The sequence below is a fragment of the Podarcis liolepis genome (assembly GCF_965112155.1).
Source record: "Podarcis liolepis genome assembly, chromosome: 9".
In the NCBI taxonomy this organism is placed as follows: Eukaryota; Metazoa; Chordata; class Lepidosauria; order Squamata; family Lacertidae; genus Podarcis; species Podarcis liolepis.
Window position 1 is genome coordinate 74,982,706 of NC_139564.1, and position 16,226 is coordinate 74,998,931.

At 40.1% G+C, this 16,226-nt stretch overlaps 1 protein-coding gene across 4 annotated transcripts in view; it reads left to right on the plus strand.

Moving 5' to 3' along the window:
* The first annotated feature begins 968 nt into the window (after window positions 1-968).
* Window positions 969-16,226, plus strand: part of RAB28 (RAB28, member RAS oncogene family) — a 58,075-nt gene continuing 42,817 nt past the window's right edge. For 2 of the 4 annotated variants that reach the window (XM_083460779.1, XM_083460780.1), the window contains exons 1-2: window positions 1,189-1,641; window positions 11,842-11,938. In XM_083460779.1, coding sequence (XP_083316905.1) covers window positions 1,567-1,641; window positions 11,842-11,938 — 172 coding nt within the window. In that variant the 5' untranslated portion in view covers window positions 1,189-1,566. Of the gene's footprint in view, window positions 1,642-11,841; window positions 11,939-16,226 lie in introns of all 4 variants that reach the window. The other 2 variants (XM_083460777.1, XM_083460778.1) reach the window with 1 other exon arrangement.

The window sequence follows — 16,226 nt, forward strand, 5'->3', positions numbered from 1 at the left end:
GTCTTTTTCGCAGTTTGTATACATTTGGTATGAGACACTTTTGTCATATGGATTTTGAGATGGGGGGATAATTATATTTCTTTCTGTTGCTTAGTGTTTGTGCAGGATTTTTGTGAAACTATCATGTGTGTCAATCCTTTATTTATATATTTATTTTTGTTGGTATTACAAGAGACTGGAGACTGGTTGGTCGCCGTGTGGTTTGTATGTGCGAGGGGAAGGGGGTTGTTGAGCCCATCTAGTCCCGCACCCTGTTCTCAGAGTGGTCAGTCAGATCCTCCTTAAGGGAAACCAGGGAGCAGAACTTGAGCACAAGAGCACTTTCCCGCGGTTCCCAGCAACTTGCATTTGCAAGCATTGCTGTCTCCCAACTGCGGAAGCAGAGCACACTCATCATGGCTTCGATCACCATCTCCTCCATGGATTTGTCCAACCCTCTTTCAAAGACGTCCAGGTTGGCAGCCGTTACTGCCTCCTGTGGGAGTGAGTTCCACAGGCTAACCAGTGGCGTAGCGTGGGTTGTCAGCACCCGGGGCAAGGCAAGTAAATTGCGCCCCCTAACCCGTGGATTTGCGCCCCCTAACCCTAACCCCCAGATGTTGCGCCCGGTGCGGCCGGCCCCCCCTGCACCCCCCACGTTACGCCACTGAGGCTAACCGCGCGAAGTGCTTTCTTTTGCCTTGTCCTGAATCTTCCAGCTTCCATTCTCGGTGTCATGAGAATGAGAGAAAATCTTTTCTCTGCCCACTTTCTCCATAATAAAAAAATTCCTTCCAGTAGCACCTTAAAGACCAACTAAGTTAGTTCTTGGTATGAGCTTTCGTGTGCATGCACACTTCTTCAGATACCTGCACACGAAAGCTCATACCAAGAACTAACTTAGTTGGTCTTTAAGGTGCTACTGGAAGGAATTTTTTTATTTTGACTATGGCAGACCAACACGGCTACCTATCTGTAACTAACACTTTCTCCACGTCATGCATAATTTTATAAGCAGGAGGGTGTCAAACCATGGTTTTTATAAGCCGGCTGCGTGCGTCAAACCATGGTTTTTCAATTTTGGAAGCTGCAGGCAAAGCAACGCGCATGCCCAAATCTCTCTCCCTCGTGCTCCTCTTGCCATTGGCGGACGCTTCCGACGCCCCGCCCACTCCCTCAGGTACCGGGGCTCCGCCTTCCTCTTCCCCCGCCCTCCTGTCACCTTTCACCCTCCGCGGGCCCTTAGTGACCGCGCCGGCCTTGTTACGAAGCCCAAGACCATTCCAGGGCTCCGGAGCGAACCATTCCTTTGGGGGGGGGGAGGCTCTCCAGTCCGTGCTCTCAGGCGGCGGCGGCGGCTCGCGGTTCCCTCTTCTCTGCGTCCCTCGGCGCCGCTTAACTCCCGTTTCTGCGTCTTCTCCCGCGCGGTGGCCTCTCCGCGGCCGTGTCCGTCGCCGGCTCCCCCCCTTCTTCCTGCCAGGTGGTCTCGCCCAGCGTCGGCGTTAACGGACAGCGCTGAGGGGGCCGAAGATGGCGGCGGCGGCGGCGGCGGCGGCTTCGCCCCTCAGCGACTGAAGGCGCCCGGCCATGTCGGACTCGGAGGAGGAGAGCCCCGAGCGGCAGCTCAAGTTCGTGGTGCTGGGCGACGGCACCTCCGGCAAGGTCAGTCAGCCCCCCGAGGGAGCGAGACTCGCCGTCGCCCGTCATGGCGGGCGGGAGGACCGCGCTCCCCAAACGCCTCCCGCCCCGCGAGACCCCCCCCCCCGGAGGCCGGAGCCGGGCTGGTGGGTCTGGGGTCTCGCGAGGGATCCTTGGCAGCCCCTCGCCCTTTCATAGCGCCGGCCTACCTCGCAGGGTGGTTGTAGAGAGATGACAGGGACCAAACGCACCGGGGGGGGGGCGGGGGCTGAAACGCTTTAAAGCATCAAGAGGTGTTTTCTTATTTATTTAGTTACATCGTCTGTGTTGGGGGGGGGGGAGTGATGCTACCGCTCCCCCCCAATGTAATTAAGAAAGCAAATAGTTTATTTTGTTTTAGCAAACAGCCAATATGCACATTAAAGCGATGGTAATTATAACACTAATATATAACATATATAATAATATAATAATAATATAATAATATTATATAATAATATATAATAATTATTATAACAATAATATACAATAATATGCCATCAAATGCCAATAGTGTCCTTCAGCTCTCTATATTGGACAAACAGGCCAAACCTTACGCCAAAGAATAAACGGACATAAATCTGACATCAAGAATCACAAAACAGAGAAACCAGTAGGAGAACACTTCAATCTCCCAGGACATTCTCTACAAGATCTCAAAGTAGCTGTTTTACTACAAAGGAATTTCAGAAATAGACTGGAAAGAGAAGCTGCTGAATTGCAACTCATTACCAAACTTAAAACCATGGAGAGACCTGGTATGAACAAAGACATTGGATTCTTATCTCATTATACATGACTAAGCCATTTCTCACCTTCTCACCCCTTGCCTTTTCCTGCAAGACCTATTGCAGTCGTTAAGAGTCGTCAACAGGCTCATCTCAGCTATCTGCCAATCACCCATTCCCACCACCCTTCTGAGTAATACCCCTCCCCACCTTCTCACTATATAGAAGGATCTGGCAACTTCTGTTTCAGTGTATCTGAAGAAGTGTGCATGCACACGAAAGCTCATACCAAGAACTAACTTAGTTGGTCTTTAAGGTGCTACTGGAAGAAATTTTTTTTATTATAACAATAATAGTGACTTGCATTTCTACTCCTTAACCTTTTAAAAAAATCCCATACCTTTCTTAATTTTTGTAGCACGGATCTGTAGAGCCTTAACAAGGAATTGGGATGTTTTGAAAGATATGTACTTCTCTGGATCAGCAGGTGAATATAATTGTTTCTAAGATCATTATAGAAAAGGCATTCCAGGAGCACATGAGTCGTATCTTCTATTGACACCAAGTTGCAACCACAGACTCAATATCTGTCTTAGGAATTCATTTATGTCGGCCCATCCAAAATGCTAACAGGAGAACATTTAATCTTGCCTGCGTAAAGATCCCCACACAAGGATCCTCTCCATGATAGGGCCAGGGCTCCTTAAAGCAGGTGCTCAAGTGACTAAAGAAGCGCCTCCTTGCAAAAAAAAATCCCTGTGAGCAGTGCTGGATTTACGTATAAGCTAAACAAGCTATAGCTTAGGGCCTCACTCTCTTGGGGCCCCCCAAAAATTTAAAGGAAAAAAAACCTGGATGTACATTTCCGAAATATAAGATAAAAAACAAATAAAACCTACATACAGCAACATTGTTTCACTATTAATATACTTCTTAATTGTATTTCAGTTCAAAAAAATACTTTGATAAAATACATATTTTGTTATGTGCAAATGGCTTTAGATACCTATTAGGTCCATAAATAACCATATAGCATATATTCAACACAAAAAACAGCAACAATTTGTTGTTTACAAAAGACAGCTGGACATATAAAGGGCCCCATTACCTTCAGTAGCTTAGGGCCTCATCAAACCTAAATCTGGCCTTGCTCATGAGAGTACAGTGGTACCTCGGGTTACAGACACTTCAGGTTACAGTCTCTGCTAACCCAGAAATAGTACCTTGGGTTAAGAACTTTGCTTCAGGATGAGAACAGAAATTGTGCAGTGGAAGCGCAGCGGCAGTGTGAGGCCCCATTAGCTAAAGTGGTACCTCAGGTTAAGAACAGTTTCAGGTTAAGAACGGACCTCCAGAACGAATTAAGTTCTTAACCCGAGGTACCACTGTATTCACTTTTGTAATTTGCAGCTCAGGGCTCCTTTGTTTGGAAGAAGAACACTCCACTGAACACAGTGGGACTTATTGTTATTGTTATTATTACTATTTAAAAATAGGGTCATTTCAAAAATAGGATTGGGCTGTCATATGATGATTACAGGTTTTAGATTGTTAGAAAAAAAGACACTGAAACTTTCTAGGGTTTCTATTTTATTTATTTATTAAATTTATAGAACAGCTTTACCTTCCAAGGAGCTCAAGGAGGGGTACATAGTTCCCCCCATTTCATCCTCACAAGAACTCTTTGAGGGAGGTTAGGCTAAGAGAGTGGTTCTCAGTTCTTTTTCTTGGAGGCCACACTTGCAGAAAAAAATTGCTTGTGCCACACCCAATTTTTTTTATAGATGAGAAAAACATTGGAAAACAGAAGAAAGACCAACTAGCACTGCTTGTACACAACTACTTTATAATATTATCATGGGACATCCAGAAATTATAAAGCAATACAGCTACATAAGAACATGAATGATTTCCACAATAGAATTATAAACAAGCCTTAAATATAAATATGTACCTTAAATATGTATACAACCTCAATGTGATGTATGAACTTGCTTTTGCAAGGTAATCTCAGTTACAGGATGAGATAGTTTTCAGTATCACTTGATGCTCCTCCTCTCATTTTAAAAAATATATCCATTCCCCCCCTGTATTGTACTGAACTATACTGTATATACTGTATTACATGAAAATGTTTAAATGTTTCTTTGTCCTTGAATCTTCCCGCCACATGCCATCCTCTCCTGCCAAAGCCTTTGAGAACCACTGGACTAAGAGATGGTAACTGGCCCAAGATCTTCCAGTGAGCTTCATGGCTGAGTGGGGATTCACACCATGGTCTCCCAGGTCATAGTCCTAACTATTATGCCACACTGGCTCTCCAAATAACCCTGGTATTTCAGGATTCTGAAACAGGTGAGGAGGCGTCCCCGCCCCCACAAGCTGAAGAGCACAATTTGGGTGGTGGTGGTATTGGATCTGGTGTGTTGGCCTCTGCTGCTCCCCTTGAGTGTTTTCAATAAAGCTTTATTATAGTAAAGCTGGGAAGGGGCCAACAAAGTCAAATGCATTTGTATAGCAGTCTTTTTAAAGCTGTTAAATTCACAAAAGGTCCCGAAATGGAGATTAATGTTTTTTTTAAGTCCCTAACTTGATTAAAAGTAAAAATGAGCCTAGGTAGCCTTCCAAGGGCACTAGAATGCATTTTGAACTGGACTTGAGTGGGAAATCATGGTGAGTAGTGTAGGGTAAAGGGATCCCCCCATACTATGCAAGAGCATCCAGCGATGCAGGTCTCCGCACCTGCAGTCTGAAGTGGAATAGCCCGGGCACATCATTGAGAACTCGGTCTATTACCAATATTGCATCCATTTACTTTTCAGTAGCATTCATTTAAGATGAGGAGGAATAAAGTTCTCTTCTAATAAAAATGATATAGCCTAGCATAAGGAGTGTGCCCCGTGCCCACTGGTGAATGATGAGGGGAAAGGGTTTAGTTGTTCTTAGGATAAGAGAGCAGTGGAGTCATATATGCAAGTAGAGCATCGTCAGGTCTGGCCCACCCATGAGGCAAGGTGAGGCAACTGCCTTAGGTGGCAGGATCCACAGGGGCAGCAGATCTGGCCTACAGCAATGGCTAGACCTGCTGCTTGGAAACTGGATCTGCGACCTGGAGCTGTCATCCCACCCCCAAGTTCTGCCTCCACAGTAGCCTCTTGGTGAATAGGAGGTGCTGCTGGTCTCCCACCCCTTGGGGGGAAATGTTGGGGTCTCCTGGGCTCTGCAGCCACCCAGCATGTTTCAGAGTGAGCCCCTTTTCCTCACCACAACAGCCTTTGATTCCCACTTCAACCATCAGGTATGGTTGATTTGATTCCACCACCCTGTTTTTTCCTGTTGTAGATCTTCATGCATCCGTCCTTCCCTGTGGTGGTGGTGGGGGCATTTTGTGGTTTGCCTCAGGTTTCAAAATGTCTTGGGCCAGCCCTGAGCATAGTGGAGGAATCGGACTCTATAGCAGAATGTAAATTTGCTGATACTGTGTCAGATTCACAGAGAGCAACTTAAATCAATCAATCACCTTTCTAAAGTTAAAACCGTATAGAAATTACAGAATATAATTTTCAAAATATAAAATTACATATTACAAACATGGCAAAAATAGTCATTAACAATAAATTAAACACCAAAAAGTACGCAACCGAATTGAACAATTTCCATATAAATCAGAATAAGGTCTAAATAAAGATGCAAAAAATTAATATCAATAACAGCAACAACCCCACCCTCCACAAAATCCCCTCAACAACACTCCAACCCAAGAATCTGTTCAGCAGCCACAGCTTTTGCATCTGGAGTCAGTCCAGTCCTGCCCTCCCAGGCCAGGTGGGAAAAGGCCAGCAAGGCAAGGATCAGGTCTTCCTGGCCTCACAGCCAAGATAGTCTCTTATGTACCTTGCCCTAGTGCAGTGCTGCAGTTTCAGCTTATTCCTCCTATAAGCTGCCAGCTTGCCCTCTCTAACTTGTATTACAAGCCTGGTTTAAAATTGTTTCTGGCCTCCTCACGTAGCTCTGAAGTATGTACCATCCAAGCCATCATAAAAAAATCATAGAGTAATTATAAGGATAGTTAAGATTGTTTTCTAAAAGTCTCTGGCTGCTCTTTCACATTTACAGACAGCCAAAATAGTTCAAAATGTGTGGCTGTAGTGCTAGAAATAGCAGGCACTACTTGTATCATGCTTTAGTGTTCAAGAGTGTACATTTAGAAGCATGTACATTCAGGTCCATGGGACACGGGTGGCACTGTGGGTTAAACCACAGAGCCTAGGGTTTGCTGATCAGAAGGTCGGCAGTTTGAATCCCTGCAACGGGGTGAGCTCCCATTGCTCGTTCCGTGCTCCTGCCAACCTGGCAGTTCGAAAGCACGTCAAAGTGCAAGTAGATAAATAGGTACCGCTCCAGCGGGAAGGTAAACGGCGTTTCCGTGCACTGCTCTGGTTCGCTAGAAGCAGCTTAGTCATGCTGGCCACATGACCTGGAAGCTGTACACCAGCTCCCTCAGCCAATAAAACAAGATGAGCGCCGCAACCCCAGAGTCAGTCACTACTGGACCTAATGGTCAGGGGTCCCTTTACCTTTACATTCAGGTCCAGCTTCATGACATAGCATGACCCTGTCTCTTACCCTGGGTCTCTGATTAGTGCTAGGCAGTTTGGTCTGGGCACCTTCCATTTTAATTTCCCGCAGTGCTTCTGGTGCAGCATTATTCTGGGACATTGTGGGAAGTTAAATAGCAACTTGCTGCTCAGGGGATGAACTGATATAGGTGGAGGTGCGCCAAGAGTCACTTTGCCAAGGACACATCTCTTCTTCTTGGTCTTTGATAATTGAACTGTTGTTATTAGTGCCCCTCCTATATAATCTGTTTTAGTTTATATGTATTTCATGGTATTTGGGGGTGGATTTGTTTTCATTATATTGTATTATTTTTTCTAGCTGTAACCTGCCCTGGGATCTTAATGTGAAGGGTGGGTAATAAATACGATGATGATGATGTTGTTGAGAAGAATTGCTTTGCTGGATCAGACTGTCCGCTTAGTCCAGTATTTTGTTTCCAACAGTGACTGGCTGAATGTTCTTGAATCTAAAGAATGTATTTATTTTACATATTTAGTACCTCTCCCTTCAGTTCTGAAGATCTCCCAGGGTAACTTATAGTAGATCAAAAAACCCCAAACAAAAGCTTAATGGTAAATCAGCAGTAGGGAAAACCTATCACAACATTAAAACCAAAGCTGCAAAGTTTACAAAACTGGAGCTACCTGCAGACATTGAAAAGGTCTTCACGCTTGACACCGAGATTTCAAAAGTTGCTTAGGCAAGCTTACATAGGGAGAGTGTTTCAAAGATGGGGTGCCACAACTGAAAAGACTAATCTTGGCCACTCCCTGCCTCATCCCTTAGTTATATTGTACAGAATTAGAGCAACTGCCTGTTTATCCCTGCTGATGGTAGTTCTCCACAGGCCTTTCTGTTTTCTGATACCTCATATCCTTTAACTAAAGATGCTGGGAACTGAATCTGGGACCATACACATGTGAAGCAATGAACTATATTAGTGTGGGAAACCTGTGGCTTTTCCGATAAGAACAGCCTCATGGTGAGTGGCCAGGAGTTGTAGTCCACCATCATCTAGAAGGCCACATTTACCCCAGCCTTCAACTCTAGTGGAGAAGAGCCATGCCCTCTGTCCAGAAACAGGAGCACTCAGTTTGATATCAATGGAGCAATAACAAGCAGAAGATACAGCGGGTTGGGGGTTCATTACTGGTTTTTGGGAGCACTGAAGTACGTTTCTTGGATTGTGTGGCACAGTTGCTTGTAGAGTTTTTACAGTTTCTGACCATGTCTGTTCCCATTGTATTGAGAATTACCATATAATGGTTATGAGTGCCTTATATGACATGATACACTTGACTATAATATTGTACGCTGTATGCTTAGAATTATACTCTTCTAAACTTTTATCCCTAATTATGGAGTAGAGATGCTTACTTTTGAAGGAAGCCTTTATTATTTTACATTTTAAAAAAGCATTTTAAAGTGTGTAAATTACTTTACAGCTTGTTTTTTTCATCCTGATGATATCCCTATATGGAAAGTGACCATACCCTAGCTTTTAAGAAATGTAGGTAGCATTAGCAACTCCCATGTTGATAAGGGCTTTGAAATTGATTGAGAGTCACACCCAACACTCTTTCTGCAATTCTTACAAGAGTTGTGATTCATGTGTATGTGTCAGTGTGGCCTGGTTCAAATGTAACTGGACTTCTCACCAAACTTTGGTTTGAAGAAACTTGAGTGCTTCCCTTTCCTCTTGTGTGACCGGCTGCAAATGAGACTTCCTGGTTTTTTTAGACCAGAGTTTCCCTGATGTCTGAAATTGTAGTTTAAGGACCACCTACAATTTGGGATTGCAAACCAGGGTGGTAGTGGAATGCTTAGGTGCATGCCCACTCAAATCATGTCTAGCTGTGTGACTCTATTGTGTCTGAACTGCACCTCTTTCTCAATTCAGGTTAGGCTGTAGTTAATGAAGGTTACTAAATTTGGTTTACATGCATGATAGTCAGAATGCTTGTTCAAATCACGATTTCCAATTCTGATTTGCTGTAATGAGAAACAATAGTTTGAAAAAATGGCACTGAAGTGGCAAACTGTGGAAAGAAGCAGCTATGCCCCACCAGCAAATAGTGCACAAAGGAAGAAGTTATTTTGCAGAAATGTTTTTGTGAGAAACTTTTCTTTCTGTAAATTCTCATTTTCTTCTGAAAAATTAGAGGGCAAAAATTCAGTGCAGCCTTAATTGAAAACATTTGACCGGTGAACCCACTCTAGCAGGAAGGGAAATGGAATATAGGGTGCTAGTAGATTTGTCAGCCAGACTAGGCTTGTGGAGACGAGAAGGAAGTGCTGCTGTGGAATGCAAAGAAAACCACAAGGAAAAGACCAAAGAAAAGTATTTACTGGAAGTTAAGTTTGGAGAGTATAAATACATGATACAGCAAAAGAGTGGTTAGTTAGAGGATGATTAATCACCCCCTTTAATAACAGCTAATGGAATGAACAGGCTGTAGGATTAAGACAGATGTACCTGAAGTTCACATGGAAGGAATTTTAACAGTTGTATGTTGTTCTCTCTCTTTCTTCTCTTCTTCTGAGACTTAGAATCCTCAGTTTCAGCAAATCAACTAGGAATGCCGAGGGCTACTTTGGGAGTCTTAAACTGTAAAAGGCCCCCATGTTTGACAACTGTGCTGAAGACCCAATAACTTGGCTGTTTCTGCTGAATACAGATTACTAGCAGCACGTCACGCCAGAGCTCTTATAGCTCTTCGCTTTCTGGGTACTATTCTGGGTGTTTCGACATATAAGCAATGCTTCTTAACAACCTGAGCCTAGAATGGGGCCTTAGGGTTTATCATTTTGGCTCCTGAGGCCAAGAAGAGATTTGTTTATTTGTTTATGAGTACTTCTTGAGGTTTTATTTGTAGTACTTAGATTCCAGTGAAAGCAAATTACCAAAGATTGTAAATCAGATATAATGGATTCATTTTTAATTCCTTAGTGTTTTGTTTTTTGTTTTTTAAAACTTGGCTATGTTACATATTGGTGTCTCTTTCTCTCCCCACAACCCCCTGAGCTGTCGGTATAGGGCACTTTACATTTATCAATTGCAAAGTAATAAGGCCCCCATCTCCTGATTTTTCTGCTCTAAATTCTTTTGCATTAAGTGGGGATCATGAAAGTTGTCCTAGAAAACTTCGCTGAGTTGTTGAAAACTTCTTGCACTTATTGGCAGATGTAAACCCAAAGAGTGTGTTCATTAATGCCTCTAGAAACCTCTTAGGGAATATTGAGTGTCACACAGTGATAAAGTCAATATTTACAGTATCCCATAAATCAAGGATGGGAGGATACTGTATATAACCTTTCTGATTTGGAAAAAATTAAATATTCCTATACAATTTCTTATTAAAATACAGGAATATTTTAAGGTAGGAATCTGTTTGCAAAATGAGGGTAGTTTTGGTGATTTCTTCCATTTATTTATTATGTCTGACATTCTCATTTTTGTAGTTTTCTCTGATGTCATACAATTTATATACTTTATTCCTATAAAGTTTTAAAATGCAATTTTGAAATACTGAAATATTTTCATACTGTTTGGAAGATAATTTTCAAATCAAAATGTCAAAATAAATTTATTGTGAATATAATTTTTAATTAATAAATATATAAACATTGAAATGAATTATGATACCATTGTAAGGTAGGTTATTGTTCTCAGTCAGTCTGCAGATTACAGTCTAAAATCCTTTCCCTCCCCCCTTTTTTCTAGAAAATGTATTGGGCTTAATTTAGCAACAACACAATTATCAGTAAGCGTATCTTTAAGGAAATGGATTCTATTCCACTAAACTTACATTGTTTTATTGCTAGGAGGCCCACATATTAATAGGAAAATTGCTTCTTATTTTCTAGGCATATCCTCTAAACTCTTGCATTTATTCATAATTTGAATATCTCTATAGCCTCTCATACATTAACATCTGCAGAAGTAGATTAGTGCTCAGAAAGTGAGAGGCAAAGTAGTCCAGTGGATAGAATTTCAAACTTTCTTTTAGGAATTCTAGATACACATCCCAGTTCTTTCATGGACTCGTACTGTGGTCTTAGTCAGGTTGCCTTCTCTTTGCTTTGGTTCTCTTCTTGGGCTTGTGCTAACCTGGTGAGATGTTCTTAAAACATTTTTACTTGAACTGTATACTTTTTGGCCATGTGACAAGCTGTTTTTGCAACGCCTATCAACATCAAAAGTCATCCATATAGGGAAGGAAACACAGGTCCAAAGCCCCCTTGGGCACATGAACTATTTGTGTGGTCCTTGAATCCTGGACAGTGTTGTTGTGAAGACAAACAACGTTCTGAAGTGCTTTGCTTGTTACAGTGCTAAGTAATTAAGGCAGGATCTGGAGTGTGGCAGAGCATATGCTTTACTTTTAGAAGATCTCTGGTTCAACTCTGCATCTACAGGAAGGGCTGGGAACAATCCCTATTTGAAACCTTGGAGAGCTACTTCCAGTCATTGTAGATAATATTGAGCTTGATGGAGAAATTGTGTGATTTGATATAAGGCAGCATCCTATGATCCTATGATGTAAAGATAAATTCTTGTGCTCTCTGCTAGAGCAGCCCAGACTTCGTGTGTGTAGAATAGTATGTACACTTTTATTCTATTGTGCTCTCTCACTTTAGACATCAGTTTTGTGTTAGAAATTTCTCTTCTATAGTTTTAGAATTGGTATCCTATCTGTTGGAACCAACCCCCCCCCCCAAAAAAAAACAGTTGGGATGTTCTGATTTAAAACTTGCCTAGTTTTCATTTTATTATGTTTTACTTCAGTTGTGTCTTCTGAGATATCAAGTGAACTTAATATGATTCTGTTTTTAGACATCCTTAGCCACACGTTTTGCTCAAGAAGCTTTTGGGAAGCAGTACAAACAAACCATAGGACTTGACTTCTTTTTGAAAAGAATAACACTCCCAGGTAAGAGGAGATTAACATGCATAATACGAAAAAGTGTGACCAACAGTAAAGTGTTGAGAAAAGGACTGTACTCTTAAGTACATAAAAAGTTCTGAAGTTCTAAAAGTATGAACCAGCTTCAGTTACTAATACAGGATACTTACTGATGAAGGATTGTTTTTTATATTTACATTATGTTTTGTTGTGTGTGAATATTTAGATTCCCAAGAATGTGTTTGTATGAGGTTCTTGAATCTAGGATTTAAAGTAGATACACCATGTGTAAATTGGAAATGGAAAAATGCTTATTTTGAAATGAATATGGTTTTTAGATAAAATATCCCCTACTTTTACTTAGGTTGAGGGGATACATATATACTGTAACTATGGAATTGCTAGGCTGTGATATGTGAATGCTGTCTTATGCAAGGCAGCATGAAATTGCTGGCATTTAATAGACCACTAAAATTCAGGGTCCCCAGGCACTCATAAAAATACAGTTTGAGCATTCAAGATGTTTCACTTCGTGATGCAAAGAAACTATTTAGATGCCAGTTGTAGTACACTGCATGGAAAACGTAAAGAAGTAATTAAAAAAGATTGACAGAATTTTAAAGTTTGTTTCTAAACAATTGGGGGGTCTAAAATGAGTTGATCATTTTAATGTAATTCAATTTGCAAGCATAAAAATATTCCATTAAAGGCATTTTCCCCTGGTGTGCTTAACAAACCAAAGCTGGAGAGAGCATTTTCACTATGAAACTGCAGGGAGAATTGATAATGTTGCTGCAAGATTGAACTTTTATTATTTCTGGGATGTTTCAGGGAAATACATATGAAGCATAGTTGAATTGAACAGTGAGCAGGATTTTTGTGTGTGCTAAACCTCAGATGAACTTTTCTGAAAATTCTGTTAAATAAGTGTCAATCTTAGAGGTCCTGAAAAATAATTCAGAATCTAGACTTCAGCAGAAATTTGGGAAAGTTGTCAGGACTTTTCCAGATTTACTAACATTCAGACTACATTGATTTGTTGGATGTGATATTAAATCTCAAATATGGGTGCTTATTTTTTAGGAATGTAGAGAATAATCCTGTGTTGCCCACTTGCTTCTCTAGATGTACATACAATATGTACCATATTTTCAATAGCAGAATGTGGGCCAGAAATACATTTCTTCTTATCTCCCCCTCACCCCCCCCAATAATAGCTGCTAAGCTTGTGTAACATATTAAATCATTATTGAATTCTAAATGGGGATTGAATACTTGGGAAAATTTCTTTTCCTACAATAATATTTCTCGCCAATTCTAATAAAATATTACCCACTTTCTTTATAACATCTGCATATTTCTTGTATTTGTGTTTATAAGAACATTTCAGTTGCTTTTTGGTGGAGTACATAAAATTGTTATTTTTCCAGATTTTTTCACAAGCTCCTCTTTGTACATGATGGCATAACTTTTTAGTTATCGGTGGTAATGTTTGTTGGAGAGCCATAATAAGTCTTCTTGTGCTCAAAATGTTTATGCCACAGAAATCCATTTTTAAAGATGAATGCAATTGTTATTTGAATAGCAACATTGTTATTTTTAAAGTGCAATAACTAGAATAGCAATTTCAAAAAGAAACAGTAACTTTGATTGAACTCATTAGGGGCCAGGTAACAAAACTGCAGTTTCTTGAGAGCTGTGGGATTAATATTTTTGGGTTAATATTTTTGAAGATGACCCTTTAAAGTGAAAGTATTTTAAATAAGAACGCCTATTCTGCTTTCTTTTTCATGAACCTTTGGTAATTGTTCAAGACTGAATATTGATTGCAGCTCATATTTGGTACCTTTATTCTTGTTAGCTTTGACAGGCATTTATTTTGGGGTTTGAAGGGAAGAAGGTCTGATTCTAGGGTCCTCTTTTCCCTCCCAAATCCAGTGCTACCACAGCTGATGGTGTCAGCCAACTGTTTTGTATGGAAGGTCCTTCTCGTACTCAGTCTACTGCTGTATGCAAGGGTCTCTGCATTGGGATAAATGTTTTTGGATTTGTGGTACATATCTTCCAGCACAAATATTGTTGAATAGTTTAACTGTAAAATGATATATTTTAAAAATTAAAACTGATTCAATTCTCTTTGAGGGAATTATGTTCCAAATAGTGGCCTGGTTCATTATATTTTATGATCCAGTTTAGTGTGTCATTTAGATGTAACCACTGTGCAGATTTCAATGCTTAAAATAGTGCATCTGTTAGTCAGAAGTTTTGCAGATAGAGCTCCTTAAGAGTCACAGTCAAAATACTTTCAGGAAGGTTGTGGGTATAAGCCAGTAAACAGGGTTTCACTGTGAAAAGGCTTTTAAAAGGCCTCAGTAAAAAAGGAGGACAGACGTGTTTTCAGTTCCATCTTTACTGTGTAGAACTTTAAGTAAGGTTAACCAGTGCCCCAAGTATACTTTTAGAAGGCTGCTGTTGAATCCTGCTAGTGGCATCAATTCAGACCAAATGAGTTTGGCTATCTGCCCTGTGTTCCTAATAAACTCAGCTTCACTTTCAATTGAACATTATTTCCTGTAAAGTACAAAAAAATTGAAGTTAAAACAAAATTTCTTAAGAATTTTTAATATTCAATACATATGAAAACTTTAAAGGGGTTTTTTTTGCTATAGGACCAAAAATATACATCATGCAATTGTGTAAAACATATTTGTGTATAGTTACTTGAAATATTTACCACTGTTCAACATCTACATGGATAGTCTGTATTCTATCCAGTTTTAAATATACATGGAAATTGAACCTAACTGAATAATTCTGGGCTCATTTGAAAAATACATATTTTAGGCTCATTTATTTCAGTACAAAGTTCTGCCAAATAAATGGGCTTAAGACCAGGATTCTAGGAAAATACAGCTATCAACATATTTTGAAGAGGGAAGAACCCTGTGTTTTTGAACGTTGTAATCATAATAAGATATTTTTCAACGTAATCTGTTGCTCATAGCTTTGATGCACATTAGTCTTAAGTCTCAACAACCCTGCTAATTGGGTGCCTTCAGGTGCAATCCAAGAGAAGTTCTCCTGTGCAAGGTTCATTAGAATGGATGAGAGCTTCCATTCATTTGAGAGTAGCTTGACACGTCAAATGCCCTTCAGGAATATATTTACACAGAAAAGTTGTTAAAACCATTATTCACACTAGCTTTATTATATAGAAAGAAGGTTCCAGATCTGAATATAGTTTCTACATGTATCTCTTTAACACAGGCAAAACACTATCAAAACTGGCTAACTTTCTCAAGTTTGCATGCTGTTTTTCCTGATCATTTATTTATCTGACTATGCAGCAATGTTATGAGAAGAATTTTAAAAGGTGTTCAGACAGGAAACCTTATATTTATGTTAGTTGTATATTGTAAAAGATCAATACTTTTTATGTTAAATGCAGTGGGACTAAGACTAAAATCCTGTATATGCTTACCTAGGTGTAAGTCTTACTGATTTTGTTGTGGAGCTTAGTTCTGAGTAGACACTTTTATAAACCAATTTGAAGCTTTATTACATTGAAGCAATATATAGGCGTTGTGAAATTAAAAAAAAAAGACATGCAAGTTTTCACTCTGAATATACATGAATGGGTGCATGATTGAAATCATAGTACTGTAAGTCATTTACATTGATTTAATTAGGAGTAATCAACATAAGGTTCATCAGTTTTATCTTTAATAATATTGAGTAAGTGAAATTAAATATTTTTGTTTTATAGAATTACTTTTGTTTTAAAGAAATGGATATTTTTATAACTGATATGAAGGATTTTAATAACTGTTACTTGGGTGTACTAAACCTTTATTTGCAATATAACATACAAAATTCAAACTGATGTCCTTTCTTTCTTCATTACACACACACACACACACACACACACACACACACACAAGCATACACCTTCGATTTCCTCAGGTTGACATCTGTAACATGGGAATCAAGGAATATATATTGCTCTTGAATATGTGGATTGTTTAGGATTTTGCCACCTTCTTGTCTTGATCAACTGCTCTTCTAACAGCCGTGTGACAGAGAAAATGCAGTTTCGAGAAAAAAATGCACCTATTGAATTTTCACTAGTCTGTTCATTGTTACGATGGCACAGAGCTTCTGTCCATAAAAAGTAGCATACTATGATGCTGAAATTGTGACCTAAAGCATCCCTTTGAGATTTTTGTTCGGGGGAAAAAATGCATTGGCTGCTTAGATTTTGAGCACAAGATCACTATTTTGTATTATGCAAGCTGTCCTGTTCGAACAGTTCATG